General features: G+C 47.1%; 1 protein-coding gene across 1 annotated transcript in view; it reads left to right on the top strand.

The window, feature by feature from the left end:
• The window catches only part of LOC118785415 (aryl hydrocarbon receptor-like), a 36,611-nt gene that overhangs the window by 21,414 nt on the left and 2,795 nt on the right, over nt 1-12,402 (top strand). The window contains 5 exon segments of the mRNA XM_036540029.1: nt 7,937-8,005; nt 8,007-8,140; nt 8,477-8,586; nt 8,963-9,104; nt 9,400-10,983. Coding sequence (XP_036395922.1) covers nt 7,937-8,005; nt 8,007-8,140; nt 8,477-8,586; nt 8,963-9,104; nt 9,400-10,983 — 2,039 coding nt within the window.

Raw genomic sequence — 12,402 nt, 5'->3', positions numbered from 1 at the left:
AAGCAGGGGGCGTGTGCGTCATGATAAACGACAGGTGGTGAGGAAGAAGATCTGCACCCCTGATATTGAATTGTTATCAGTGTCCCTGCACCCCTCCTATCTTCCACGTGAGTTCCCACAAATATTTCTCACTATTGTTTATATCCATCCAAAAGCAAATACGAATAAGGCAGCAGATATTATTTTTAATATTACTCAAGAATTTGATGAAATCTCCCCAGATGCGCCCAAGTTCATAATGGGTGATTTCAATAATTGTACTCTCAAACACACTCTGTCTACCTATTCTCAGTATGTCACCTGCCCTACAAGAAAGAACAAAACCATTGATTTATGTTATGGCTGTATTCATCCATTGCCAAGGCCCCCTTGGGTGGCTCAGACCACAATACCGCCATTCTTAGACCCATCTATAGACAGGTTCTGAAGAGGGTGAAGCCTGTGGAAAAGCAGAGCCAGGTGTGGGATGAGGACAGTGTTGAGACTCTGAAAGGGTGCTTTGAATGTACATCATGGAACGTCTTTGAGGATTCTTCTGCTCATTTAAATGAGATGACAGAAGTTATCTCAGGTTATATAGACTTCTGTGTGGGTGCGGTTATTCCAATAAAGACCAGCAGAGTGTACCCAAACAACAAGCTGTGGGTGACTAAAGGGTTAAAGGAGGTACTAAATGTTTTTGCCTCAGGAAGCCTGCAGGAAAGGAAGGAGATACAGAAGAAGGTAAACAAGGAGATCTACAAGGCCAAATGCCAGTACAGGGACAAGGTACAGCATACCCTGACTGAGGGCGACGCTAGGGCTGTGTGGACTGGCATAAAAGCAATGGCAAACGATCCCTTTAAGAGAGGGAAAAATAGGACCCCTGTCCTGATGAGAGGGTGTGCCTCCCTTTAGCCAACAAACTGAATGAATTTTTTACCCGCTTTGAGACAGGGGGCGGCGATAACATTCCTGCTTGGCAAGGGACAGACAATGCTGGGATGGAGAACACACACAACACACTCATCATCGAGGAAGAGGTGGTGCAGCGAGCGTTTGAGAGCACTGACATACGAAAGAGCCCAGGGCCCGATAACATCGGTGGCAGGGTGTTGAAACACTGCTCAGCCCAACTGAGTGGGATTTTCTGCTCCATCTTTCAACGCTCACTGGATACCCAGGTGGTTCCATCTATATGGAAAACATCAGTCGTGGTCCCCCTTCCCAAAGTCCCTCATCCATCCTCTCCTAATGACTACAGGCCTATTTCCCTCACCTCACTGGTAGTTAAATCACTAGAGAGGATTATCAAAACCCACATTATCAACTCATGTAAGCAGGTCCTGGACCCACTACAATTTGCTTATCGCTCTGCAAGAGGGACAGATGACGCCATTGTAACGCTTTTAAACTTTTTATATATGCACCTGGAGGGTTGTAAAACACATGCACAAGTCCTCTTTGCAGACTTTTCTTCTGCATTTAATACAATCCACCCACTAATTCTGGCTGACAGACTGAAAGAGCAGTTTCAACTGGACTCAAAACTAATTGTATGGCTTTTGGATTTCCTTATGGGCAGATCACAAAGAGTAAGGGTAGGAAAAACCATGTCAGAGGTGCATTTTATCTCTATTGGCACACCACAGGGCAGTGTGCTGTCACCTTTGCTATATATTTTATACACGGACTGTTGTCGTAGCAGATACCCTGGACACCATCTAATTAAGTTTGCGGATGACACTGCCTTGGTCAGCCTATTGGAGCAGGATGAAGTCGAGCATGATCCGGTTTTAAATGACTTTGTCAACTGGTGTGAGGCCTCACTTCTGAATTTGAACACGTCCAAGACTAAAGAACTCATTTTTGACTTTAGACGTGATGCTCCACCACCCACCCCATCTAGGATTAGAGGAGAGGAGATTGAGATGGTGACGGAGTATAAATATCTTGGTCTTATTATAGATCACAAATTATCCTGGGATCAACGTGCAGATGCTATTTTTAAGAAGGGCCAGCAGCGCATGTACTTTCTTAGAAAACTAAACTTTTTTAACGTTGATAACAAAATTCTCATTCTATTTTATGTCTTTTACTGAGAGTATTCTTTGTTATTGTATTGTTTGCTGGTATGGACATTCCAAAATCACTCATAAGAACAAATTGGGAAAAATTGTTAAGATCTGTGGAAAAATCATGGGGCTGCAGCAGGCCGACCTGTATCATCTGTACCTGACCAGGCTGACTGAGAAGGCAGACAAGGTCTGCATGGATACATCATCCACTTTCAGCAGAGTTCCAGCTACTCCTTTCTGGTCAGAGGTATAGATACCCCAATATCAGAACCAACCGAGCAAAAAACTCATTTATTCCCATGGCAATAACTTAATTAAACAAGATATGGTAGCCATGGGAGTCTGGGGCAAAACATGGACTAGGGGGGATGCATTTTATGCACTTATGCTGCTATGGACAATTTTGGATTGCTGTCTTGTTTATTTGATGTTTTTAATATGTCTATGTTTTGTGCTGTACCATAAATTGCCTCTTGGAGGACATTAAAGTTGTGGGAGCACAGTGCTGCCTGGGCCTTTCTCCTCAGCGTATGTGTGTGTTCTGCCTGTGCACAGCACCCATCATTATTATTGGAAAAGAGTGTTCCAATCCCCCGTGCCACTGTGACTGTGTCCCATGACTGAGCTGAGCACAAGAACAAAGCTCCAGAGAGCACCTGCTGAAGAATAAGTGTGTCCTGAGATTTACGGGGTTCCCAGGCCACTGTTCAGCCCTGCCCAGCAGTGCTCACGGTCAGAGGCGAGGGGACAGGGTGTTTTTCCTCTGATCCAGAGCCTATTAGCATGACTAATGAGGAGTCGTGCCACTTTAAACCACGCCGAGGTCAGAAGCCACTGTACACACAAATAATCCGTCTTAAAAGAGCGACAGGGTCGTGGGGAAAAGAGTTTAATCTTCGGGGAAGGAAATGGTGAAGAAAGCGGAGCCAGAGTGGCGTGATGGCTGCTCTTCTTCACCCTCTGTGTCACTGTTTCCTTAAAGGCAGCAGAACAGTACCTTTTATAGACTAATATTGGGGCAGACTTATCGAGTATTAATGAAATTCTAATTCTGACGCAGTTTGGGTGCAGGTTTACCACAAGTCTTATTTTTCATGCTCTATTTAGTCTGTTTATTCTTGTAAACAGGGTCCTTTCTTTGAAATGATGGTGCTATAGAAATACAAAATTACAATGCTATGTTACCTGAAGTGCATACAGTCATAGCACTGAGGCAATGAGACAAGCTTTTTCTTGCCTTTTGAGGTAAAACCTAAAACAGTTTCATATTTCTTTTATTCCTGATCAGAGAACAGTAATGCCAAACTTGTTGAAGAATTGGATGTTTTTAAGAGTCGCCAGAGACAGGAAGAACTACACACTTTATGTCTGTATTAATATTTTCTTATTTTTTCTTATCTTTTTCTTCAAGTTTTCTTATGATCCTGTAACTGGTCTGGACATTAATCTTTCATAAGTAACCTCTACATACCTACATTTTTATGAGTTAACTGGAGAAATCAGCGTGTGGGAGGCTGGACGATATGTACATCTGCCTCCATTCTCCCATAATGCAACATGGCGATCTGCTCAGCAGGCATTCCTTCAGGGCCGTATGCTACTGCTCATACAGCCAATCAGAGAACCTCTGCCACAGACAGAGCTGTGTATGAGCGCAGCACAGAGAGGGGGCAGAGCTGTGTATGAGCGCAGCACAGAGAGGGGGCAGAGCTGCGTATGAGCGCAGCACAGAGAGGGGGCAGAGCTGTGTATGAGCGCAGCACAGAGAGGGGGCAGAGCTGTGTATGAGCGCAGCACAGAGAGGGGGCAGAGCTGCGTATGAGCGCAGGCAGAGCTGCGTATGAGCGCAGCACAGAGAGCGGGCAGAGCTGCGTATGAGCGCAGCACAGAGAGGGGGCAGAGCTGCGTATGAGTGCAGCACACTGCAGAGGCTGAATCGGGCAGCAGCAGACTGTGGGGAGAGGGGGGCGTATAGAGGGAGATGGAGACAGTGGGGATTATAGAGGGAGATGGAGACAGTGGGGATTATAGAGGGAGATGGAGACAGTGGGGATTATAGAGGGAGATGGAGACAGTGGGGCGTATAGAGGGAGATGGAGACAGTGGGGCGTATAGAGGGAGATGGAGACAGTGGGGCGTATAGAGGGAGATGGAGACAGTGGGGCGTATAGAGGGAGATGGAGACAGTGGGGATTATAGAGGGAGATGGAGACAGTGGGGATTATAGAGGGAGATGGAGACAGTGGGGATTATAGAGGGAGATGGAGACAGTGGGGATTATAGAGGGAGATGGAGACAGTGGGGATTATAGAGGGAGATGGAGACAGTGGGGATTATAGAGGGAGATGGAGACAGTGGGGCGTATAGAGGGAGATGGAGACAGTGGGGATTATAGAGGGAGATGGAGACAGTGGGGATTATAGAGGGAGATGGAGACAGTGGGGATTATAGAGGGAGATGGAGACAGTGGGGATTATAGAGGGAGATGGAGACAGTGGGGCGTATAGAGGGAGATGGAGACAGTGGGGCGTATAGAGGGAGATGGAGACAGTGGGGATTATAGAGGGAGATGGAGACAGTGGGGATTATAGAGGGAGATGGAGACAGTGGGGATTATAGAGGGAGATGGAGACAGTGGGGATTATAGAGGGAGATGGAGACAGTGGGGATTATAGAGGGAGATGGAGACAGTGGGGATTATAGAGGGAGATGGAGACAGTGGGGCGTATAGAGGGAGATGGAGACAGTGGGGATTATAGAGGGAGATGGAGACAGTGGGGATTATAGAGGGAGATGGAGACAGTGGGGCGTATAGAGGGAGATGGAGACAGTGGGGATTATAGAGGGAGATGGAGACAGTGGGGATTATAGAGGGAGATGGAGACAGTGGGAATGCCAGCACTCTGCTGCACCTGAGCTTCTGCTGAGGAACAGAGGTCTTCCCGCCCCCAAGGAGGTCATTTGCGTGAGCTGTAAGCCTGGACTGCCTCACACTCATTTCCATAGCTTTGTTTTTGTAATCCTCTTGCTATTTGAGGCTTGAATCTTGACATCATTGCCACAGCGCTAAACTCCAAAGAATCAATTTCCAAGTGAGAGGAGAGGGTTGTGAGACCCACCACACTGACTGCATCTCTGCATCTCTCTGCATCTTTTTGTTATTATGGCTGAATCATCTAGTACTTCCTTTATACAGAATGCTGCCATTTTTCTGTGCAATTTTGAAGGGCAGAGAGGACATGAAGGAAACCTTTTAAACCTTTTTTCCTGTGTTTCTTGTATTGCAGATTCACTAATGTTCTGTGACTTATTTCTCCCTGAGGCCTGATTGTGCCCATAGGAACTACATCTGTGCTGAGCGCTGTGGTCAGTTATCTGCAGTTTCAAATGCTAAATTTTCAGACTAACACATTAAAGTTTGGGAGTGAGTTTGGAATCATTTCAATCATTTCATGGTTATGAGTTTTGACTGGAATTGTTCCTCCCATTACATGTCAAAAATTGAAATCATAATAAATGTTTTAGGCCATGTCAGATCATGCATCCATAGTCAGATCCATAGCATCCATTGCTTTGCAGAAAATGATTTAAAACACAGGGAAGGAAATAGTGGAAGACCTTGGCAAAGAAGCTGGGTAGATGAATGAGTATCAGGCAACAAGCAGATGATCCTCTTTTTATAAAATATCTCTGAACACATTTGTCTGTATCTTCCATGACCATGTGTGCACTCACCCCAGCATTGCTGTTTGATTGACTTGTTGATGATTCAGCTTTAAGGCTGGCTGTCACAGGAACTCCACCAGATGAACAGTGAGGTCCACATGCCTCCCAGTGCTGGAGGGCTGCTGTTTCCACCAGGCAGAAACAGATTGCTTTAAAGATCACTCTCAAAGCACATCAATACTCATCAATGCACATCAGTACTCCAGCTGCACGACTGTCCCACACATTGAAGTCCAGAGAATATAATAGTGCTGATTGCTGCCGGCATCAGCAGAGTGCAAAGTGATATCAAGGACACTAATTCATGTGGGCTTATGTGTGGAAACTGCAGTGAGGACTCAGGTCCTTGCTGGAATTCATGGCACTTCAGACCCTAGAAGAGAATAAATGTATACGCCCTAAAACTCAAGCTAAATGGCCTTCAGATCACACAATGAGATCAAATATCAAAAATGATATGAAACAAATATCAAAAAGGATTGACATGATCCATTAGGATCAATATATCAAAGTCATTGGTTTGTTTACAGATATGACACGTTCCATATGGAAGCATTTTCAGTCAAGCTGAGAGCAATATCCTTTCCTGCCATGTCAGTTTTTGGAGTTTTGAGTTGGGGTTTAGGGGTGACATAAACAAAGCCGGTAAGTTTAGCTGAGCTCACCAGCACAGTGCCCTCACCTCACCTTTTACCAGTTACTCCAAAGCTAATTAGCTGAGAGTGGTAGCATTAAACAGGGGCTGCAGGGACTACCCTAATTAGCTCAAAGACAGTAATCGCTAGTGGAAAGTACATGCAGCTTTTGTGACAGAGATGAAATGTGGATGAAATGCAGCTGCCTTGAGAATCCTGCCTCAGAGCAGCACTTGTATGGCTATACCCAGCCTGGCCACCTTGCCTCAGCTGTGCTACATCACCATCTTAATGATGTGTACATGTCAGTCAGTGAATGTGTAGAGGAAGGAAAAGAAAAAATCAAGACAAATAAGGCACTGCTCAGAAGGAATTCACTATCCCCAAGCAACATGACAGGTTAACGCTCCCCAGTGGTGGAACAAACTCCCTGTCCTGCTACGGACAGCTCCTTCACCCCATTCCTTCAGACGCACCTCTTCAGACTCTACCTGGACTGACCCAGCACACAATTGCTGCCCCCCTCCAAAATCAGTGCTGTCGTAAATTGCTGTGCTTTTTAAATTGTTTCTTGTTGCCGCCTTTACCCTGACGCTTATTGCGCTGTTTGAAATTGTTGTAATATGCTGTAGTTGTACAAATCTGATAGTACTGTGTCCTCAAACAGACCTTGCTCTCAGTTGAGAACTGTCTCATTGTGGAACTGTACACATCTTGTCCCCGTACTGTCGCTATACTTGCTGTATGCACTTTCGTAAGTTGATTTGGATAAAAGCATCTGCTAAATAAACAAATGTAAATGTTAACCAGGGACTCACCTGGGAAACAGGCCTGGAGGAGGTTTAGGGTTAGGGTTACAGTTAGGGTTAGCCAAGGACTCACCTGGGAAATGGGCCTGGAGAAGGGTTGGGTTAGGGTTGGGGTAAAGGTACGGGTTAGGATTAGGATTAGGATTAGGGTTAGCCAGGGATTCACCTGGGAAATGGGCCTGGAGAAGGGCCTCACTGTGGGCAGCGCTGTGCAGCCCCTCAGGCTGATGCCAGGCCTTGGTGTTTCATTCAGCTCAGTGTCCCCAAAAAAAGTGAGAACATTGGAGGTACAAAGACCACGTGGAAATTAACTCTTAACACCAAATTTTTCCACATTTTGAGGGAAGCAAACCAATTCAAGATTACAGAGTAGCACGAATGTACATATCTTAGTCTGTGCCATTTCGGACTGCAGCCAGGAGAGCAGGAGAGCTGGTACATTTTAGGTACCTTAGGTACATTTTTATATCTGCTCAATTTTAAAATGAGATGGAAACAGGCATAACCCATAACATTTCATGTGTGCAAAGTGAATCCATATTGTTTCTATCCTTGAATATTGTGATATAAATGTGAATAATGGTGGTGGTAATCATGTTGCCTGACTCGTGCATGATGCTGTTTGACAGTATGAATTGGAAGGCCTTTCTCCTAACCCCTAACCCCTAACCCCTAATCCCTAATCCCTAATCTGCGGTTTCTTCCCCAGGCGCTGAACCTGCAGGGCAGGCTGAAATTCCTGCATGGTCAGAACGGGTGGCAGGATGATGGGAAGCAGCCCCCCCCCCCAGCTGGCCCTGTTTGCCATCGCCACACCCCTGCAGCCCCCCTCCATCCTGGAGATCAGGACCAAAAACATGATCTTCAGAACCAAGCATAAACTGGACTTCACCCCTATGGCCTGCGATGCCAAGTACCACCACTGTCTTCACCATATTCAGATTGCATTGCACCGTAGCACACAGGATATAGGAGTTCTAATGTGGTAACAAAAAATGTGATAACACTGAAATGTTAAATAGTGGTTACCAAAATTTCCAGTTCATTACATGGAGACATTAGAGTAGCAATTGCTCTTACGTTAAGTCGTAACAGAGCTGTAAAGTGCTTCCATTGTAATTTACCGCCGTGCTTTAAACGTGAAGTATTATTGCTGTATAATGTTTCATTACAGTGTATATTTTTATTGGTTCTTTTAATATCAGCATCATTACAGCACAGTTTTTCTCATGGCACTGATGTATTGCAGGGGCAAGCTTGTGCTGGGCTACACTGAGGCTGAGCTCCGGGTTCGAGGTTCTGGGTACCAGTTCATCCATGCTGCCGACATGCTTTACTGTGCTGAGAACCACATCAGGAGTAAGACTCTGTTATTCCTCCGTGCCCGGAGGAGTGAGATGTGTTTGTCATTCACTGTTCCATTATCAGCTCATCATTGTCTCAGTGCATTGGACAGATTCAACCAATATCAACCCAGCAAGAGAGTGTGTAAATACACGCCTGAACTCTCAGTGGAATAAAGTCATGCGTCATCTGTAGTGGTAAAAAGGGGAGTTTAACTACACAAACGTTTGCTGTGAACTGGGCTGTTTTCTAATAATCAAAGTTTAATCATTTAAAATGGGCATCACAAAAAAGCTGAGTTCCGCCAAGTTTGAAAAAATATTCCTTTGCCATGATTAGTATTTTAATATGAAAATGAATCCTAATGAATCATTATTTAATGTGATTACAGTGATCAAAACGGGTGAGAGTGGACTGACAGTGTTCAGACTGCTCACCAAGGCAAACCGCTGGAAGTGGGTCCAGGCTAACGCTCGGCTCGTCTACAGGAACGGCAGGCCAGATTATATCATTGCCACCCAGAGGCCACTCACGTAAGTGCAGGTGCTTTGGCAGTCTTTCACAGCTCCCCCCTTATATATAAATGTAAATATAAAAACGTGCACCATGTGATGTATCTGGGCGCTCAGAGAGGCAATGGAGTTATGTGCTGTAAACAAGGATCAGTTGTGTCGCACCAGTGTGTTAAAACTACACACCTCTAGTTCAGCTGACGGCACCTGTTTCACATCAGGTGCTTGCTTTGCCAGGTGTGTTGGTAGCCTGCATCCCTGGCTCCTTTCCTCCTTTCTGCATGTGTGTCTGTGAGGGTTTATTTTGTCCTGCTAGGGAGGAGGAGGGGGGAGAGCATCTGCAGAGCCGCTCCATGCAGCACCCCTTCACCTTTGCCACGGGGGAGGCCTTGCTGTACCAGACCAGCCACCCCATCCCATGCAGCAGTGACCCCCTGCAGGGAGCAGGCCACAGCAGCAAGCCCAAAAAGGGTAAGGCTGAAAAGAGCCTCAAGGATGATCTGGACCCCAGCTCCTTACTGGGGGCCTTAATGAGACAGGATGGATCTGTCTACGTCTGTCAGCCTGCCGTGGTGTCTAAGCTGCCCATCCACTCCAGCCTGTTCAGTGAGCACAGTGAGAGTGAGGGGATCTCCTTGCCTTCAGCTGGGGAGAGCTGGAGTGCAGTACCCAAAAGCGTCACAGATCCCCATGGGGAGCAGGCCAGCTTTGACCCACTCCTGACTACGCTAGACTCCCTGTCTCTGGAAGGGGAAGATAACTGCTCCAGCAGTGAACTGTTCAGTGCCCTGGAAACCCTGGGGCTGAGTGCAGAGGACCTGGAACTGCTGCTCCTGGATGAGAGGATGATCCAGGTGGAGATGGATCCAGACTACATCCCATCCCTCAGTGATCTGCTGACCAATAATGAAATCCTCACCTACATCCATGACTCTCTAGAGAGCAGGACTGAGGGGGGCAGTGATAGAGCAGGGTCCTGCCCCCCTTTCCCTTTCCCTCGGTCTCAGGGCACAGAGGAACCAGCACAGAATAGCTCCACTCCCCCCCCCCAGGCCTTAGCCACTCAGTACCCCCCCTACAGGCCACACAAGCAGGCCCCCATTGTGGAGCTTTCCCAGCAGATGCAGCAGCACCTGAGTGCACAGGTGACTGAGGTGAAGGACGACACCTGGAGCCAGCAGGTCGAACCGCAGGTACTCCAGCTCCAGCACAGTTCACTGCTTATCCGCCCCCTGACTCAACCGATGGAAAATGGACTCCAGTTCTGTGGACAGCCCCTCCACAACGGCCACTGGGGTGGCCAGAATGTGCAGATGAGTGTGGAGCTTCCAGAAGGCCTGTCACCTGTCACAGCCTGTCAGCCAGAGGCAGACCTGCAGCAGCCAGAGGCAGACCTGCAGCAGCCAGAGGCAGACCTGCAGCAGCCAGAGGCAGACCTGCAGCAGCGTCTCGCTCGGTGTCTGTGCCAGAGGGCCAGCAGCAGCGCTACCGCCAGCAGTGGGGCATTCCATCCCGTCAGCCAGCCAGTCAGAGACGCCCCTCAATGGCAGGGCTGCGGCTGTGCTGAGCAGGTATCGCTGGCCGTGGAAGCTGAGCCCTGCCCTGCCCGCCTGCAGACTGTGGATTACTGTGTGACTGAAGCCCCCAGCGTGGCTCTTCTAATAAATGGTGCAACACCAAGTGACAGTGGCGGGTTTCAGGGGACGGTGGCCACAGTGTCATGCTATCAAATGCTTCCTCCAAAATCACAGCATCAAACCAACAGGACCCAGCTATCCTCCTCCATCCAGGACACCTCCTTGCAGCATATTCTGGGAATAGTACCACCCCAGCAACGGCCTCCTTGGAGTCTCATGGAATATTCTCCACCACACTTCCAGCAGATGCCATTCACAGTAAGGTAAGAATGAAGCAAAGTGCAGCTGCAGCTATATGTAGACTGACGTCACTGATATTCCATTGGTGGGACAGTACGAAAAGGAGATGTCTTTATAAACTTGTTCAGCATGGTCTATCAGCATGGCATCCTCCTCATTTAGGCAGCTGTTAAATTAACTGCTGACTAGACATAAAGAAATGAAATATTGTGCACGTAGTACAATTGCAGTGATATAAGGATCTAAATAAAACTGTTGCTCTGATGGCAGGTGCCACTTGTGAGTTAGAGTCTGTGTTCTGTGGTGCTACGGATTGGCTGGGCTTACTTCGATCTTTCTATCCGCTGCCATGAACCCGGGAGTTTTGTGTGCTTTGTGGTTTGTCGTGTGCTGGAACAGGGATGTGTCATGGGGTGCTGATCCTTAATCCCCGCATACTGTCACTCATATCAGGAAAACAGTGCACTGCTGTTCTTCTTCATAAGTGTGAAATCTGAGTTTAGCTGGACTTCATATAAACACACAGCAGAAGATTATTACTGAGGCCGAGCTGAGTGACAGACAGACAGGCTAGGGGCACCGTCAGCGTGAGGGGTTCATGGCAGCTAGAAAACTGCATCTGAAAAATACCAATATGTCAGTTTCTACTCATTTACACAGAAAAGGATGAAAGTCACTTATTCACGTTCCGTTATACGCATTCACACAGCTGTAAACACAGCTTTAGGAAAAGGACTCTGTCGGTGAGAACACAGGGCTGCTTTCGCTGTGTATGACCGGTGGGGAGGACGGACAGATGGCTGTCTGAAAGGCCAGAAGCTGTCCAGGTTACCTCAGCTGCCTCTAACATCACTGATTTACGGACACCTGGGATTGCTTTGTGTTTTATATGATATTCTTGTATCTGTTACATCTTGTTTGTGGTTGTGATAGCCATATGCTGTTAGCTGATGGGTTTTTCATATAGTCAGTATCTCACTGTGTAGAACTGGAAGGTGTTGCATCAGGCCATAAATTTGTCCACAGAGCATTATAGCTTGTTTTTAATTCTTTAACTGTGGTGATTAGTACTCTGTTATTGTAGTATTGCTCCTCATTTTTATTTGAGGTTATATCAGGTTGAACTCACTGGTTCCATGTAATTCAGCCTGTAGTGCTATGCAGCCGTTTAGTGTGACTGTGGCCCAATGAAAGAGAGAGGGAGAAACAGTAGGAGGGTGAGGAGAGGGAGAGAGTGACATCTGGAGTCCTGGGCTGCCTAAGGGCAGCATCCTGTCCTCACTGACCACTGGCCCTTCGCCCTCCTTTTCGGTCTTTGCTGCCTGTTTATTTGGGGTCACCAAGCTCAGACTGAAAGGAAAGCGGAGCTTAGCTGGTCAGCCAAGCATGAATGTCATTACCTAATTAACACAGAGCATGTTGAGATGTTCTCTGTCACATTC

This window comes from Megalops cyprinoides, chromosome 11 (assembly GCF_013368585.1).
Source record: "Megalops cyprinoides isolate fMegCyp1 chromosome 11, fMegCyp1.pri, whole genome shotgun sequence".
Classification (NCBI taxonomy): Eukaryota; Metazoa; Chordata; class Actinopteri; order Elopiformes; family Megalopidae; genus Megalops; species Megalops cyprinoides.
This window is presented reverse-complemented; position numbering and strand designations above follow the sequence as displayed.